Source organism: Salvelinus sp. IW2-2015, unplaced genomic scaffold (assembly GCF_002910315.2).
Source record: "Salvelinus sp. IW2-2015 unplaced genomic scaffold, ASM291031v2 Un_scaffold16521, whole genome shotgun sequence".
Classification (NCBI taxonomy): domain Eukaryota; kingdom Metazoa; phylum Chordata; class Actinopteri; order Salmoniformes; family Salmonidae; genus Salvelinus; species Salvelinus sp. IW2-2015.
In genome coordinates, this window is record NW_019957625.1 from 90,138 (window position 1) to 108,464 (window position 18,327).

General features: G+C 43.5%; 2 protein-coding genes across 2 annotated transcripts; one reads left to right on the plus strand and one right to left on the minus strand.

Moving 5' to 3' along the window:
- The first annotated feature begins 1,057 nt into the window (after window positions 1-1,057).
- On the plus strand, window positions 1,058-14,220 carry esf1 (ESF1, nucleolar pre-rRNA processing protein, homolog (S. cerevisiae)). The gene is given in 21 exon segments (XM_070442724.1): window positions 1,058-1,148; window positions 2,502-2,962; window positions 7,586-7,662; window positions 7,665-7,820; window positions 7,823-7,899; window positions 7,901-7,937; window positions 8,842-8,955; window positions 9,083-9,192; window positions 9,357-9,509; window positions 9,882-9,996; window positions 11,586-11,748; window positions 11,975-12,139; window positions 12,379-12,506; window positions 12,591-12,671; window positions 12,673-12,680; window positions 12,801-12,885; window positions 13,059-13,087; window positions 13,089-13,158; window positions 13,160-13,204; window positions 13,551-13,580; window positions 13,583-14,220. Coding segments are annotated over 20 exon segments (2,391 nt in total). The 5' UTR covers window positions 1,058-1,148; window positions 2,502-2,526; the 3' UTR covers window positions 13,895-14,220.
- A 622-nt stretch (window positions 14,221-14,842) lies between these two features.
- LOC112080824 (BTB/POZ domain-containing protein 3) lies at window positions 14,843-17,951 on the minus strand. Its single transcript, XM_024146757.2, has 5 exons — window positions 17,861-17,951; window positions 17,283-17,532; window positions 16,996-17,086; window positions 16,595-16,713; window positions 14,843-16,251 (listed from the first exon to the last, which is right to left on the minus strand). The coding sequence occupies exons 2-5, from the start codon at window positions 17,426-17,428 to the stop codon at window positions 15,219-15,221; spliced, it is 1,389 nt and encodes a 462-aa protein (XP_024002525.1). The 5' UTR covers window positions 17,429-17,532; window positions 17,861-17,951; the 3' UTR covers window positions 14,843-15,218.
- Between the last annotated feature and the right edge of the window lie 376 nt (window positions 17,952-18,327).

Genomic DNA, 18,327 nt, shown 5'->3' on the forward strand with positions numbered 1-18,327 from the left:
CCACCTGTTTATGAGCAACCATTGAAGGCTACCTCGTACAAATGCTCAGCAATGTGACTTTTCCCACAGCCAATGTCCAATGCCAAAGGAAATGTCCTGTGAAAATAAGTCCAAAATGTCTGTAAAATACACACCCTCACAAGCACAGATATAAACTTGAATTTGAACAACAGTGCCATGAATGTGACAATTTTCATAGACTATGTCCATGCATCACAACTTCTGTTGCCTTACCTTGCAATGTCATAGACCCTGTCTGCAACTCTGCTAGGACGGGACAAACTATCTCTTACAAATACAGCTAGAGTATACCTCATCTCTCCAGATAGTCATATTTGTCACTGTCTTGTAGTGATGCAGCCAATTTCTTCTGTCTCCTCGTCATAGTCGTGACAAATACATTCATTGTACCTCCAGCCCTGCCTGACAACTGCATCTGCATTTCGGTCCATTGAAAACACCGAATTTTGGAAGAAGACAACTCTTTCACCGGTGGAAACCTTGAATGAGCTGTCATGACATTTCTTTGTAAATGAGCTGCATCATGTTATTGAGGGACCAGACATCTAAAGCTGCCTATTTTCAAGACTCTCCGGCAGACACAACTACCATTGAGAAAATGACTACCTATTGCATTGTTCATTTTTACAAATTGTTTACAGACTAACGAGCTAATTACAGTAATACGTAGCAAACCATTGCACAACATTTTTTTTTWAAATGTATATTCCAGTCGTCCACATTGAATGACCTCGCCACAGTGGACAAACAGAAAATATGGAACTTATTTCTTCCTCGGTTGATAGAAAATGTGGAACTGGTTTTAAGTCTGTCCACTAGTTTTACCCCCTCTTCTTGTTGTAAAGGCTACTGCATATGGTGCTGATTTCATTTTAAAGCTTTAATGATACATGTATAATGCTAAATGTATCTATTGAATTTGAATAAATTATGTATTGAATATGGACTGAATTGTGGTTTTGTACTTCCTGGCTTGCCTTACGTATTGAATATGGACTGAACTGTGGTTTTGTACTGCCTGGCTTGCCGTATGCGAAAAGGGGTGGGACAAGAAAAAGGTCACGGAAGTGGTGAATGCTGGGAGAACACGTGGATATCGGTAAAATTTCACTGGAGAAGTTGTTTTGGTAAGTCTCTATTCACCAAAATACTTTTGCACTCTTTATCTCTGCCAAATATTTCCCAGTTTACACTTTTAATTGTGTTCTTTATGCTAACTGCAGCTCTTGGAATGGCCCTTCTCAAGTGTTGTTTTTGTGTCTGACTCGTGTGTCTGACTTATGTATCAAAAGTGTTAGCTTGCTTGTAAGCTATGCAATAAAACACTCACTTGTTAGAATAGTATGCACCCAGGGTATTGCATTGTGGTGCAGTGTACCTACTAGGACTAATAGACAGTGGGAATTAGCTTATGTCATTGTGAGCTTACCTAGCTAACTAACTACCTAGCTCGGGTGCCCATAGAGAATGATAGAGGCCTCTAGTGGCCAAAATGTCATTTTTAGCATGGGAAGCGCCAATGAGGGCTTCCACCATTTTATTGTAGTCAACTGGGTGGGACTTCCAACTTCATTGGCTGATCCCTCCTGATGATCCGGTTTGAGTCATGTCCAACCTGGTCATTAGAAGGGATCAGCCAACCGTGAAGAAGAAAATGGACTACTTTAAAGTTGAGATGGCCTCTGGCGCTGTCACAGATGCTATAATGTAGCGTGTTCACTTGCTGCTGTACAATGTAGAAAATTAGGCAATTCAAGAGGGTGCTATGAAATTAATGTCAAAATGTGGTTTTCTTTGCCCTTTGTCATCATAAATTACATAGCATGAATCATTATGGCAACTGCTCGGCCTCTACAGAGGGTAGTGCGTACGGCCCAGTACATCACCGGGGCCAAGCTTCCTGCCATCCAAGACCTCTATACCTTGCAGTGTCAGACGAAGGCCCTAAAAATTGTCAGACTCCAGCCACCCTAGTCATAGACTGTTCTCTCTGCTACCGCATGGCAAGCATTACCGGAGTGCCAAGTCTAGGTCCAAGAGGCTCTTAAATAGCTTCTACCCCAAGCCATAAGACTCCTGAACAGCTAATCAAATGGCTACCCAGACTATTTGCATTGCCCCCCCCCCCCCTCTTCTATGCTGCTGCTACTCTGTTATTATCTATGCATAGTCACTTTAATAATTTTACCTACATGTACATATTACCTCAATTACCTCGACACCTGTGCCCCCACACATTGACTCTGTACCGGGACCCCCTGTATATAGCCCAGCTATTGTTATTTACTGCTGCTCTTTAATCATTTGTTATTCTTATCTCTTAGTTTTTTTTAGGTATTTTCTTAAAACTGCATTGTTGGTTAAAGGCTTGTAAGTAAGCTTTTCATTGTAAGGTCTACACCTGTTCTATTCGGCGCATGTGACAAATATATAATTTGATGTAATAACTTCCATTGACAAACTGTCTGTCCTCTTTATAGATACTGCTTCGACGACTTAGCCATCATGGCTTCCAAAAAGGACCAAAGCGGCGATGACCGTTTCCAAAAAGTGAAAAAGGACCCACGCTTCTGGGAAATGCCAGAGAAAGAGCACAAAATCAAGATTGACAAGCGCTTYCAGTCCATGTTCCACGACGATCGCTTCAAGCTCAAGTACACGGTCGACAAACGCGGCCGACCCGTCAACCACACCTCCTCCGAGGACCTGAAACGTTTCTACAATCTCTCTGACTCTGAGGAGGAAAAGGAGGATGGAAAGGATAAAGAGGAGGAGGAGAAGAAGAAAAAGAAGACAAAAGCAAAGTTGGGCTCTGTGAAGGGAGAGGATAAGGTAGTGGATGAGCCTAAAAAGCCTCTGAAGAAAGGAAAAGCTTCACAGTCCATAAAGAGTGGACCTAAAGGAGACCAGCCTCTCAGAGGAGTCAGACTGTGTGAGGAGGGTAAGTAGAAGAGGGGACCTTATGACCCATAACATGCATTACACCTCAGGGCCCCTGCTAAAGCAAATACGTTAAAAACAAATGTTTCAAGTTTTGTCACGTGCACAAGTACAGTGAAATGCCTTTTTTTGAAAGCTCTTTCCCAACAATGCAGTAATCAATATCAGTAGTACTATAAAGTAAAGTAGAACAAAAACACACGGGAAATAGAAATAAGAAGTAAGTAAGTAAGCTATATACAGGGTCAGTTCCAGGGTCAGTGCCAATAACATATTTACAATGTGCAGGGGTAGATATAGAGCCCTTTCTGTGTTTACAAACATTGCCGTACGAGGGCGATTCGCGCAAGTTGGTGGCAGAACAAAGGGGAGTTCTTATAGAACACCAGCAAAAAATATATATACTTACATGTTGCTTATGCATGCATTTCACGCTTCTTTTGGATTGTTATTGGATTTTAAGGCTCGTATGAATGTCCTGCTAATATAATGTTTGTGTCATCATCGCAAATCAACTGCATTATACTTAAAATTCACTTGGCTAGCTGTTGCTACAGGCTATATCAATGAGCGTTAGCATTCTAGCGAACAACTGCTGCATCCCAAATTAGTTATTTTGCAAAGATCACGACCAAATATAATCCTAGTGACTGTTCAAGCAACAATCAAAACATGGTAAGCGTATGAGAACCTCCAMAAGGTTATTTTGTTAAGAAGTAATAAAAACGTAAATCTAAGCTAAGTTGAATGGGTGCAGATGGCGATGGCTTTCCAACTGCCGCCAAGAGTCGTGTGCATCTGTACGTGACGTCAATGTGTCRTGTACTGGAAAAGGGTCTATGTATAGGTATAAGGTGACTAGGCATCAGGATATATGATAAACAGAGTAGCAGCAGGCTATTTGATGAATGTATGTGAGTAAATGAAGTGTGTGTTGGAGTGTGAGTATTTAAAGTCTTGTGAGTGTGCATAGTCAGTACAAAAAATGATGAAACATTGGGCAATGAGTTGGATTGAAGACATAAAGATATAGCTCTAGAGATGATGACAGTTTTACTCAGTTTGCTCAGTCCTAGCAAAGCTGCTACTGCAGCCAAGTGGAGRCTTTATACAGTGCAGTCKGAAAGTATTCACACCCCTTCCCTTTTTCCACATTTTGTTACGTTGCAGCCTTATTCTAAAATGGATTAAATCAAAATGAAAAAATCCTCATCAATCTACAYACAATACCCCATAATGACAAAGTGGAAACAGGTTTTCAGAAATTGTTTCAAATATATACAGTTGAAGKCGGAAGTTTCCATACACTTAGGTTGGGGTCATTAAAACTTGTTTTTCAACCACTACACAAATTTCTTGTTAACAAACTATAGTTTTGGCAAGTCTGTTAGGACCTCTACTTTCTGCATGACACTGGTAACTTTTCCAACAATTGTTTACAGACAGATTATTTCGCTTATAATTCACTGTATCACAATTCCAGTGGGTCAGAAGTTTACATACACTAAGTTGACTGTGCCTTTAACAGTTGAGAAATTCCAGAAAATATGTCATGGCTTTAGAAGCTTCTGATAGGCTAATTGACATAATTTGAGTCAATTGGAGGTGTACTTGTGATGTATTTCAGGGCCTACCTTCAAACTCAGAAATCAGCCAAGACCTCAGAAGAAAGAATGGAGACCTTCCATAAGTCTAGTACATCCTTGGGAGCAATTCCAACTGAAAGTACCACGTTCATCTGTACAAACAATAGTAAGCAAGTATTAAACACCATGGGACCACCCATCCGTCATACTGCTCAGGAAGGAGACGCGTTCTGTCTCCTAGAGATGAACGTGCTTTGGTGCGGTAAGTGCAAATCAATCCCAGAACAACGGCAAAGGACTTTGTGAAGATGCTGGAGGAAACAGGTACAAAGTATCTATATCCACAGTAAAACGAGTCCTATATCAACATAACCTGAAAGGCGCTCAGCAAGGAAGAAGCCACTGCTCCAAAACCGCCATAAAAAGCCAGACTACGGTTTGACACTGCACATGGCGACAAAGATCGTACTTTTTGGAGAAATGTCCTCTGTCTGATGAAACAAAAATAGGACTGTTTGGCCATAATGACCATCGTTATGTTTGGAGAAGAAAGGCGGAGCCCTGCAAGCCGAAGATCACCATCCCAACCGTGAAGCCACGGGGAGGCAGCATCATGTTGTGGGGGTGCTTTGCTGTATAAGACTGGGGGTGCACTTTACAAAATAGATGGCACATGAGAGAGGAAAATTATGTGGATATATTGAAGCAACATCTCAAGACATCAGTCAGAAGTAAAGCTTGGTCGCAAATGGATCTTCCAAATGGACAATGACCCCAAGCATACTTCCAAAGTTGGGGCAAAATGGCTTAAGGACAACAAGTCAAGGTTTTGGAGTGGCCATCACAAAGCCCTGACCTCAATCCCATAGAAAATTTGTGGCAGAACTGAAAAAGCGTGTGCGGAGCAAGGAGGCTACAAACCTGACTCAGTTACACAGCTCTGTCAGGAGGAATGGGCCAAAATTCACCCAACTTATTGTGGGAGGCTTGTGGAAGGCTACCCAACACGTTTTGACCAAGATAAACAATTTAAAGGCAATGCTACCAAATACTAATTGAGTGTGTGAAACTTCTGACCCACTGGGAATGTGATGAAAGAAATAAAAGCTGAAATAAATCATCTCACTACTATTATTCTGACATTTCACATTCTTAAAATAAATGGTGATTCTAAAACTTCCTAAACAGGAATTTTACTTGGATTAAATGTCAGGAATTGTGAAACTGAGTTTAAATGTATTTGGCTTAGGTGTATATTAAACTTCCGACTTCAACTGTATATATTTAAAAAAGAAACTCTTTTATATATATATATATATATAAAACATATATATACAGTGGGGAGAACAAGTATTTGATACACTGCCGATTTTGCAGGTTTTCCTACTTACAAAGCATGTAGAGGGCTGTAATTTTTATCATAGGTACACTTCAACTTGTGAGAGACGGAATCTAAAACAAAATCCAGAAAATCACATTGTATGATTTTTAAGTAATAATTTTGCATTTTATGCAAGACATAAGTATTTTATCACCTTCCAACCAGTAAGAATTCCGGCTCTCACAACCTGTTAGGTTTCTTTTAAGAAGCCCTCCTGTTCTCCACTCATTACCTGTTATTAACTGCACCTGTTTTGAACTCGTTACTGTATAAAAGACACCTGTCCACACTCAATCAAACAGACTCCAACCTCTCCACAATGGCCAAGACCAGAGAGCTGTGTAAGGACATCAGGGATAAAATTGTAGACCTGCACAAGGCTGGGATGGGCTACGGACAATAGGCAAGCAGCTTGGTGAGAAGGCAACAACTGTTGGCGCAATTATTAGAATGGAAGAAGTTCAAGATGACGGTCAATCATCCTCGGTCTGGGCTCCATGCAAATCTCACCTCGTGGGCATCAATGATCATGAGGAAGGTGAGGGATCAGCCCAGAACTACACGGCAGACTGGTCAATGACCTGAAGAGCTGGGCACACAGTCTCAAAGAAAACCATTAGTAACACACTATGCCGTCATGGATTAAAATACTGCAGCGCACGCAAGGTCCCCTGCTCAAGCCAGGGCATGTCCAGGCCGTCTGAAGTTTGCCAATGACCATCTGGATGATCCAGAGGAAGAATGGGAGAAGGTCATGTGGTCTGATGAGACAAAAATTGAGCTTTTTGGTCTAAACTCCAGTCGGACGTTTTGGAGGAAGAAGAAGGAATGAGTACAACCCAAGAACCACCATCCCAACCGTTGAAGCATGGAGGTGGAAAACATCATTCTCGGGGATGCTTTTCTGCAAGGGGACAGAGGACGACTGCACCGTATTGAGGGAGGAGGTGGGGCATGTATCGCGAGATCTTGGCCAACCAACCTCCTTCCCTCAGTAAGAAAGCATTGAAGATGGGTCGTGGCTGGGTCTTCCAGCATACATAACGACCCGAAACACACAGCAGGGAAACTAAGGAGTGGCTCCGTAAAAAGCATCTCAAGGTCCTGGAGTGGCCTACCAGTCTCCAGACCTGAACCCAATAGAAAATCTTTGGAGGGCGCTGAAAGTCCGTATTGCCCAGCGGACAGCCCTGAAACGCTGAGGGTTCTGGAGAAGGTCTGTATGGACGGAGTGGGGCAAGAATCCTTGCTGCAGTGTGTGCAAACCTGGTCAAGAACTCAGGAAACGTATGATCTCTGTAATTGCTAAACAAAGTTTTCTGTACCAAATATTAATGTTTTCCTGCTTTTCTGATGTATTCATAATTACTTATGTCATGGCAGATAAATGCAAATAATTACTTAAAAATGCATACAATTTGATTTTCTGGATTTTTGTTTTAGATTCCGTCTCTCACAGTTGAAGTGTACCTAATGATAAATATATCAGGACCTCTACAATGCTTGTAAGTAGGAAAAGCCTGCAAAATTCGGCAGTGTATCAAATACTTGTTCCTCCCAACTTAATATGGGTCATTGTATTATTGTATAGTATATTATTATATGCTCATTTGTTTTGAGTTTGTTGCTGCCCAATCAATACATGCTGTTTTTACAGGTGACGAAGAGGAAGATGACAAGGTGCCTCACGTTGAGGGGGACGGAGGACGATGTGGACCAGGCGGCCAGCATCTCAGACGGCAGTGAGGATGAGGAAGACGATGACGAGGATGAAGCAGATTGTGGAGAGTGACGTGGAGAGCGGCTCCGGAGGGGAACGATCCGGTTCAGAGTCAGATGAGGAAACAGTGACAGCAGCCGGGTCTGATCTGGCCAGGGGGAAAGGCAATTGTGGAGACCCAGCTCGGACGAGGACGACGATGATGACGTGGGAGCCATCATGAAACGTGAGGAGGAGAGATCCAGCACGACTGGGCGAGCTGTGCAATGACGTGACGCGGAGTGAGGAGGTGAGGAGGTCTAAGGTTGTGTCTCAATTGTCCAGAGAGGACTTCCTCTTCTCATCAGATCTTCAATGCCATACAGCACTCCTTCCGTGGCCTCCAACTGCTCTTAAACGCTAGTAAAACCAAATGCATGCTTTTCAACCGTTCGCTGCCTGCACCCGCCCGCCCGCCCGACTAGCATCACCACCCTGGACGGTTCCGACTAGAAGTATGTGGACATCTATAAATACCTAGGTGTCTGGCTAGACTGTAAACTCTCCTTCCAGACTCATATTAAACATCTCCAATCCAAAATCAAATCAAGAATCGGCTTTCTATTTCGCACAAAGCCTCCTTCACTCACGCCGCCAAACTCACCCTAGGAAAACTGTACTATCCTACCCATTCCTCGACTTCGGCGATGTCATCTACAAAATAGCTTCCAATACTCTACTCAGCAAACTAGATGCAGTTTATCACAGTGCCATCCGTTTTGTTACTAAAACACCTTATACACCCACCATGCTACCTGTATGCTCTAGTCGGCTGGCCCTCGCTACATATCGTCGCCAGACCCACTGGCTCCAGGTCATCTATAAGTCCATGCTAGGTAAAGCTCCTCATCTCAGTCACTGGTCACGATATCAACACCCACCCGTATAGCACGTGCTCCAGCATGGTAATCTCACTGATCATCCCAAAAGCCAACACCTCATTTGGCCGCCTGTCCTTCCAGTTCTCTGCTGCCTGTGACTGGAACGAACTGCAAAAATCGCTGAAGTTGGAGACTTTTATTTCCCTCACCAACTTTAAACATCTGCTATCTGAGCAGCTAACCGATCGTTGCAGCTGTACATAGTCCATCTGTAAACAACCCACCCAATTTACCTACCTCATCCCCTCATACCTCAACCTCATACCTCAACAGGTAACACAAAGGCTGGCCGTGTGTAACATGGATTGGGACCGGATGAAAGCCAAGGACCTGCTGGCTCTGTTTAACTCCTTCAAGCCTAAAGGAGGGGTTGTGCTCTCTGTGAAGGTAAGGCTACATTAATTTGCCTGCTGTCTGTCACTCAAATCTGATGGATGTGACACTGCTTCACCAGACCCACAAATACAAATATGTCCCACAAATATTGTGTATGTTTAACACTGTGTTTGTTTAGATCTACCCCTCAGAGTTTGGGAAGGAGCGGGTTCAGCAGGAACAGACCCAGGGTCCCCTGGAGCTGATGGCCCTGCCGGAGGATCCGGACAAAGACACAGAGGAGGAGATGTATGATCTAGCTACCCCATTCACACATCCCTATCCTCCCTGTATTGTTCAATCAGAAATAAACCAGAGATAAAATGTAGTGGTCCTAACATATCAAAGATAGGCAGTGAAATAGTTTCTATGAAGAGTGAATTGGTATTCATTTATGTGTTTGTGTATTGCAGGATTTACAGAGAGAAGATGCGGGACTACCAATTCAAGCGGCTAAAGTACTACTATGCGGTGGTGGAGTGCGACTCGCTTGACACAGCTGCTAAAATCTACCAGGAGTGTGACGGCTTTGAGTACGAGAGCAGCTGCTCCATCCTGGACCTGCGGTGAGGGAATAGACAGACACTCATTTATACTGAAGTGTACACTGGAGGAAAATGTGTTCAATGAAAGTGTAATAGAATGTACTGTATAACTTGATAACGTAAAGCATGGTAATGAAGCTGTCCTCAAAAGAGAGGTGGTACACAACATCTTATCAGTACATAGAATAACATAATGACACACATAGTGATGAATCTCATCCTTGCTTAATATATTACCAGTATATCATCGTACATCAAGGTATTGCACTTGTACATGCTAACTACTTATTAGCATGATACCATTATCTGTGCTGCTGGTTTATTCTAAACATTAGGATGTCGCTAAACTCCCATGCTAAATGTTGTGGTGGTCCCTCTCTTCCGTGGGARCAGGTTTATCCCTGATGATGTGACGTTTGACGAGGAGCCAAAGGACTTAGCCACAGACGTGGACCTGTCTGCCTACACCCCCAAGCTCTTCACCTCCACAGCAGCAGCCACGTCAAAGGTTAGACACACTCCGTCTAATAATCTCTTATGGTCAAAGAATAATATTTTCTCCATGGTCGGTCCCAGGCTTACCACCTGTGGAGCGATGGTCCTGCAGTACACTGAACAAAAATATAAACGCAACATGCAACAATTTCAAAGATTTTACGGAGTTACACTTCATATAAGGAAATCAGTAAATTTAAATACATTTGGCCCTCATCTATGGATTTCACATGACTGGGAATACAGATATGCATCTGTTGGTCACAGATACCTTAAATAAAAGTAGTGGTGTGGATCAGAAAACCAGTCAGTATCTGGTTTGACTGTCATTTGCCTCATGGAGTGCGACACATCTACTTCGYATAGAGTTGATCAGGCTGTTGATTGTAGCCTGTGGAATGTTGTCCCACTCCTCTTCAATAGCTGTGCGAAGTTACTGGATATTGGCGGGAACTGGAACACATTGTCGTACACGTCGATCCAGAGCATCCCAAACATGCTCGATGGGTGACATGTCTGGTGAGTATGCAGTTAATGGAAGAACTGGGAGATTTTCAGCTTCCAGGAATTGTGTACAGATCCTTGCGACATGGGGCCGTGCATTATCATGCTGAAATGTGAGGTCATGGCGGCGGATGAATGGCACGACAATGGGCCTCAGGATCTCGTCACGGTATCTCTGTGTATTCAAATTACCATCTATAAAATGCAATTGTGTTCATTGTCTGTAGCTTATGCCTGCCCATACCATAGCCCCACTGCCACCATGGGGCACTCTGTTCACAACGTTGACATCAGTAAACCGCTCGCCCACACGACGCCATCAGCCCGGTACAGTTGAAACCGGGATTAATCCGTGAACACACTTCTCCAGCGTGCCAGTGGCCATCGAAGGTGAGCATTTGCCTACTGAAGTCAGTTACGATGCCGAACTGCAGTTAGGTCAAGACCCTGGTGMGGATGATGAGCACGCAGATGAGCTTACCTGAGACAGTTTCTGACAGTTTGTGCAGAAATGATTTGTTTGTGCAAACCCATAGTTTCATCAGCTGTCCGAGTTGCTGGTTTTAGAAAGTCCTGCAGRTGAAGAAGACGGATGTCAATTATCTGGCAAMAGCTCTACAAGAAGACCAAGGCCACCCAATTGCACGCTCCCTCAACTTGAGACGAAACTTGTTTGACAATTTTTTGTGTGGCCTTTTATTGTCCCCAGCACAAGGTGTAATGATCATGCTGTTTATTCAGCTTCTTGATATGTCACACCTGTCAGGTGGATGGATTATCTTGGCAAAGTAGAAATGATCACTAACAAGGATATAATTTGTGCCTAAAATTTTTGTGAATTAAGTTTTTGTGCATATGGAACATTTTTGGGAAATCTTTCATTTCAGCTCATGAAACATGGGACACTTTACATGTTGTGTTTTTTTAAATGTTTTTGTTCAGAATAAATATGAGTTGTTCAGATTTAAATTTTTTGCTGAATATTTGCATCTCGTCCATTTCCCTCTAGTCCTATCATCTTCTTTAGTTGAGAAAGGACTCTGTGGTTATATTTCAGGTTGTTTACATTTATTACTTATTGTGTGTTTTCCACCCCAGGTGGAGTTGACCTGGGACGAGACAGACCATGAGCGTGTCACTGCCATGAACAGGAAGTTCAACAAGGACGAGCTGCTGCAGATGGATTTCAACGCCTACCTGGCCTCCTCCAGCGATGATGAGGATGGAGTGGAGATGGAGAAGGAAGAGGAGCTTCCAGAGGGTAAGAAAACAACACTTGAAGTGATTTTGATTAGCTTTTATAAGATACCTTTCAAACCTGTATACTCGAAGGACAAACCTCACTTTAAGGTTATTATTCTTTGTGCTGGTAGATTATTGCCAACGGGGACAAATTACTATTACTGTAATTTTAAAGGAGAGATGTTATTTTATGTATATTGCATATGTTTGTTGCGTTGACTTTTATTTCGCCTTTGGTCACCTAGTTAAACAGCCAGAAGAGGCCAGCAAGGAGGTGGAGAAGGTCAGGAAAGGGAAGCAGAGCAGCGGCAAGCAGATAGAGAAATACAGAGAGATGCTGAAGAGCATCCAGGAGAAAGACAAGAAGAAGGAGGACAAGGGCATGGAGATGGAGATCACATGGGTGCCAGGTAGGGACAAAAAAAATCCCGTGTCAGAGACTTTTTCATTGTCAGTAGTGCAACTTTTCATTATGTCAGTGTGACCTTTCCCCATATGTCAGATAATGCAACTTTTTGTTGTCGGACAGTGTGACTTTTCCCATATGTCGGAATAGTGTGACTTTGACCTGTCAGTACAAATTGCATTTAGTTGGCACAACCAACCACTAAGCAGTCTCATAATTACACTCCCATCTTCCTCATCTCAGGACTGAAGGAGACAACTGAACAGTTGGTGAAGGAGAAGCTAGAAGGAAAGGACAAGCTGACACCCTGGGAAGAGTTCATTGAGAAGAAGAAGGACAAGAAAAAGCAGAAGAAGACCAAAGGAAAGCAGGTGAGATCACTAGATTGAAGAAGGTTGTTAAATATCTCTCACACATGGTATTGGAGGGTGACAGACTTTTTTTCTTTCCTTCAGGAATCGGATGATTCGGACCTCAGTGGCGATGAGCTTCCTGCAGACGTTGACTTTGATGACCCGTTCTTGCTGAAGAGCTTGGTTCTATGGGTGAGTCGCGCCGTGAATCATAATCAGTTGCCACATTTACTCGAGTGCACCGGTAAAACGAATCACAATGTGCTTTTATGCATGATTTGACAATGACTTGTTTTCTTCCTAATCTCCCAGATCTGAAAAAGAAAGCAAAGAGCAGAAAAACAAAAAGGTAGAGGAGAGGACACCTGAAGAGAAGGAGGAGTTGGAGAAACAAAAGGTAGGTGTCAGTGACGTGGAGTTGAAAGCACTCGTATACACTAATGCAATGGACTTAATACCGTTACTGGTATTCAGAACGTTGCACATTACATTTTGTGAGCAGATATTTTGACACGGTTCGTGAGTAAGCTAATCAAAAGTAACCCATTTTATTTCTCCATAAACCCACAGGCTGAGATGGCCCTGCTCATGGACGAGACGACAAGCACAACACTTCAACTACGACAAGATCGTAGAGGAGCAGAACCTGACCAAAAAGAAGAGGAAGAAGCTTCCTGAAGAAGGACAACACGAGCCTGGAGGAGGACAACTTCCAGGTCGGAGCAGCATTTTGGTTTTTTCATGGCAAAGAAATAGTACTCAACAGGCAGTATTTTGAAGTGTTTTTTCGTTTCCCATTGACATCAATTAATGATTTCGGAAAGTTCAAATCAGAAGCTTCATGAATACACTTATTGATAGGGGAGTGTAGGTTACATTTTTTTGGAATAAGGTGGAATTGGTACACATTCAACTTGCCAAAGTTCATTAAAATTAATTAAGGACCCATTTTCTGTTGCCTTAAGATGCACAATTTGTTTTACTGTCGAGGCTTTTTTGTAGACTTCAATGAAATCTCAACCCCCCCCCCCCCCCCCCCCCCAATCTCTTCTCTCTTGACAGGTGGATGTGAAGGACCCTCGTTTCCAGGGCCATGTTTCACCTCCCACCTCTACAACCTGGACCCGTCCGACCCGGGCTACAAGAAGACCAAGGCCACCCAGAGCATCCAGGTCGAGAAGCAGCGCCGCAGGGAGGAGCGCCAGCGCGACCAGGACGAGGCGCTCAAGAGCTCACAGGCCCCGCCCGCACAGGAAGTGGGAGCAAAGAAACAGGAAACAGATGCCAGTGGCCAGGCGGTGGCTGAAACCACCAAGAAAATGGACCCCGGACTGTCCATGCTCATCAAGTCTATTAAGAACAAAACAGAGCAGTTTCAAGCACGGAAGAAACAGAAGACCATGTAGGTCTTTTTAACTGGACTATTTAGGACTACGTTTCTGGGTGAAAAGCTATGGACTCTTAACCAGTAGCTATGTGCAGCGGCCTTACGCTACACTATCCCTTTGTGATGAAAATACTGTTGGCGTGTGTGAGGCCTGAGATAAAAGCCTTGCCCACTTTTATTGTGAACTATCACTCTACAAAAGAGGCCTAATCAGGAACATGAAGTTAGAATATTTTGTGTATTTGAATGTGGAAAATATGCTAATTAACATTGAGACACTTGTATAAACCATGTTCTGAGGGACTGCCAACAGTACATGGTGGTTTGATAAATCTCTGAATAGTATTTTTTTTTAGTCTTGATTTACATTATACAAACCTGCTCTATGGCCCCAGTCTGAGCCCTTTTAAAATACTTATTTTATATAAAAAGACACTTCACACAATTTTATAGAACTGGTTAATTGTATTTTCTATATGCAACAACAGTACACATTCATAGGTCCATTGATACTGCCAAACTCACAGCACGGCAACATTCTCATTGGAATCTCATTCTTCAACAATTCATAATGATTCATAAATAAATAAAATCATGTTTTATTTATTTTTGCCCTAAATTAGTGTAAGCATGATACAAAAAGGCTGTCCTGTTTGAAAAGAGGACCAATAGAGGACCAAAAAAAGTTAGCAACATAATCTTAAACCTCAGCACAGGTTTACATTGCCTTTTTGTTGTCTATTCTCAGTTGTATTAATCTCACAGAAAACACAAGGGGATACTTGGATTGAGAGGTAACAATATTAACAATACAAAATCTTAGAAATTGCACCATCAAATGTTTAAACTATTTATCAAGTTATAAAGTACAAAAATATTTGATTATACATTAAGTATCCTCTATATCAATGGCGAGTTTCTTGCACAGGTTGAAATATTTTGTTTTGAAGTTGTAGTGTTTTCTTAAAAATAAAAAAAAAGTAATGTTTGAAGTTTAAAAAAAAAWTATTTTTTAACCTGCAACACACTAATAATCTTGTTAAATGAGAACTGTGCTTCATAAACAGTAGAACAAAAATGTGTGAACAGTGTTAAATGTGGGAAAATATTTGGTCACTGCAACCCAGTTAAGTCAAAATACAGTCACACTAGGTCTGACATACTCATAAGGCAATTGAATAGTGAACTAAATAACCACCACAATAAATTGGATATGTTTGTTTTTTCCAAACCAGGTATATTTTAAAGCCATAGTTAAGAGCTGATGCTTTCTGAACAGCCGGAGGGGTGCATTTACTGTGGCAGTAAAGATGGAGGGTTACGTTTCCCTCACGTTCGACAGCTCAAGCGTAAAAGATGAGCTCAGGGATTTGCCCCCCCTGCACACCTGTCCCGTTGGTGCTGTCTGAGGAGCACTGGAACTGGAAGGTGACCGTGCCACACTGCACCTCAGTCATCCCCTCCTGGCCAAAGTAGCTGAGCTCGTTGCCGTCCAGTACGACGCTGGCCGTGTAGAATGTGTCGGGCTCGATCTGCACAGGGTATTCAAACCACACTGGGAATGTGCTGCTGGAGCCATCCGAAAAGTACTTGATGAGGCTCTGGCCCAGCGGCACACCCTGCGTCTTGAGTTCAATCTTGGCGCTGTACTCTGCTGAGCCGCAGCTGGAGCCGTACAGGCCGAAGCCGGCGATGAACACTCGCTTGTCCACGGCGAACTGGATGCTGTCGCAGCGGCCCCGGTAGCGCCACTGGTTACTCCGGTAGGCGCACGACTGGAAGCGGTGGCAGCGCTGCGGCGCCAGGCCCTTGCGCAGCTTGCTGGCAAACAGCAGCTCAGGCTTCTTGGCGGCCGTGTACCACAGGAAGATGTCGTTGGTCTCGTTGAGCGTCAGCACGCCCGACTGTGCCGCAATGTTGGCGAAGTCATCCAGCGTCATGGTGGGAATGCGGATCAGGTAGATGGCCTTGCCCAGCGCCAGCCGTTTGTTCTCAATGGTGGGCGTCAGGTCCTGGCGCTGGCATTCGGCCTCGGCCCAGCTCAATGCCGCCTCGAACACCACCATCTCCTTGGCATTGAGCGTCTCGCGGCGCARGATACTCTCCAGGGTCACTGAGTCGATGTCTGTGAAGCCCTCGGAGCGCAGCGCCAGCTCGGCTTGGGCGTCGATCACCTCCCAGCAGCGCTGCGTCAGGTCGGGCTCCTCAAACAGGCAGCTCTGGGAGAGCAGAACGCAAGCATTCTTGGCGCTCAGGCTCGTCTCCAGGAAGTTGACGCATGCCCGAGCTAGGTGGGGCACGATGTACTTCTTGGCGGCATAGAGCGTAGCCAGGACAGTGTCAGCACACAGGTCGATCTCGTCACAGTAGATGTACCTGCCAGACCAGAGTAGGGAGAGTCAGATTAGAGCTCGACAAGTTCACTTCAACTTCTCATTTATGGGAAGGCTAACTTTATAATTTCACATACCATTGCATTGTCAGCTGAATATTCAAAGGAACACATTCTAACCTGAATACGGCCAAGTAAAACTTTTCATCTGGGAAAAAAACTTGATGGTCCCATCATTCAGTCAGAGGCATTTTTCCTTTATAGCTTACTTGCAAATACCACGAATCAGCCTACATTTCAAATGAACTAAGGTCGCCCTCATTCTGAAATGTACAATGAACACTGGGACTGCATCTAATGAGATGTCAGGAGGCGCCGGCCACGTACTTCAGCATGGCTAGGAACGAGGGAGGCTCCACATCAGGGATACGGATCTCTTCCTTGTCCTCTGCCAGTTCACCGTAAAACATGGCGTGGAACACATTACTCCCCACAGCCAGCACATACTGAGGGACAACATGGAAGATATGGAGTCACATGAGAAAAGGAAGAGAAGCAAAGAGGGAGGAAGTTATGGTGGGAGGATGTATGAGGGATAGAAGGTGGAGAGAATATACATTTACACATATATAAATGTAGATATTTGCAAAAGGATTTGGCATAAAGAGGCTGGTGTGGAGACATCGAATTGAATTTTATTTAACATTTTGACTCATCTGTCTGTACATGTTTTGTCTTGCTCAGTGAAGTACTCACATATGTTGGACAGGTTTAAAGGGCTTGATTACCTTGTGCCCAGGTACTCGCTGAGTCCCTCCTGGGGGGCCAACAACAAAGTGAACATCTGCCATCAACTCATTGTTGAACATGACTGAATTCCTGTGAAAGCATGAGTCATATGATTAATAAACCGTGTCCATGGCATCACATTCAGACTTCAGTATCTGCATGTAAGAGCTAGTAGACCCAAGAAWTTTTTTCTTTGGTCATTTTAAATCTATTAAAATGTACACATCGTCTCCCCTCAAAAGGCAGTAGAATCCCAGTTTAACTACTGCTTACTGGGGTCACCTACCGCTCTCGGATGGTAGGATAGAGCCCTTGCCAGTTACAGCTGTGAATGGTGTTGTTATTCAGGTTCTGCTGCTGGTATTGCTGCACAGCTGTTTTGGTTGAGGATGCTGGGGCCAGCTTCTTGGTGGGAAAGAGCTCTGCAGCCATCTTCACCCCACTATTTCTTGTTAGGGTGATGTCATGGCAGGCGTGAGGCTGCGATTGTTGGGGCAATCTTTTAAATTGCCTTTATTTGACGATCGTGGCTGACACTGGAAAGGACAAAAAAAATGCTCTAACGTTAGCTAGCTACTGTAGCTGGCTGATGTTAGCTAGCGTAAAATAGTTCGCAATGTAGTCAAACAATACATGCAAAAATACACACGATAAACATCTAACGTTATCTAGCTAGATTCTAGAGCGTTGTTTAAATCGTCGCTTAATTTTAGACGTATTAGCTAACGTTAGATATCTACCTGTAGCCAGTTTGCTAACGCTAGCTGACTGCGGTCAAGACTGGCCAGATGTGATACAGGAAGTGGCTAATGAACGCTTGTTTTTTGAATTTGGCAAAACTGAGAAAGGTATCTATCCTCTTACCTGCTGCATTTGACGTCTAGTAGCTATCACCAATCGTAAAGTGCGCGCCCGACGATTATATGATACGTTTCCACATCCAAATAGCTTGCTACACAACTCGAGTGTACACAATACACATCTGCCAGGCACTATTGTTTAGGTGTCATACAAGTTCATACCACTACGAGTTAAGGAGGGTCGTACTTTTGTTTTTGTAGAACGCTGAACATGAACCCTTTCAAAACGCTTGTTCATTTTTGTGACATTGATAAAGAAGAAAAATATTCACGCAGATTGTCACTGAGATATATTTGTGTAGGTCAAATCAAATCAAATTTTATTTGTCACATACACATGGTTAGCAGATGTTAATGCGAGTGTAGCGAAATGCTTGTGCTTCTAGTTCCGACAATGCAGTAATAACCAACAAGTGATCTAACCTAACAATTCCTCAACTACTACCTTATACACACAAGTGTAAAGGGATA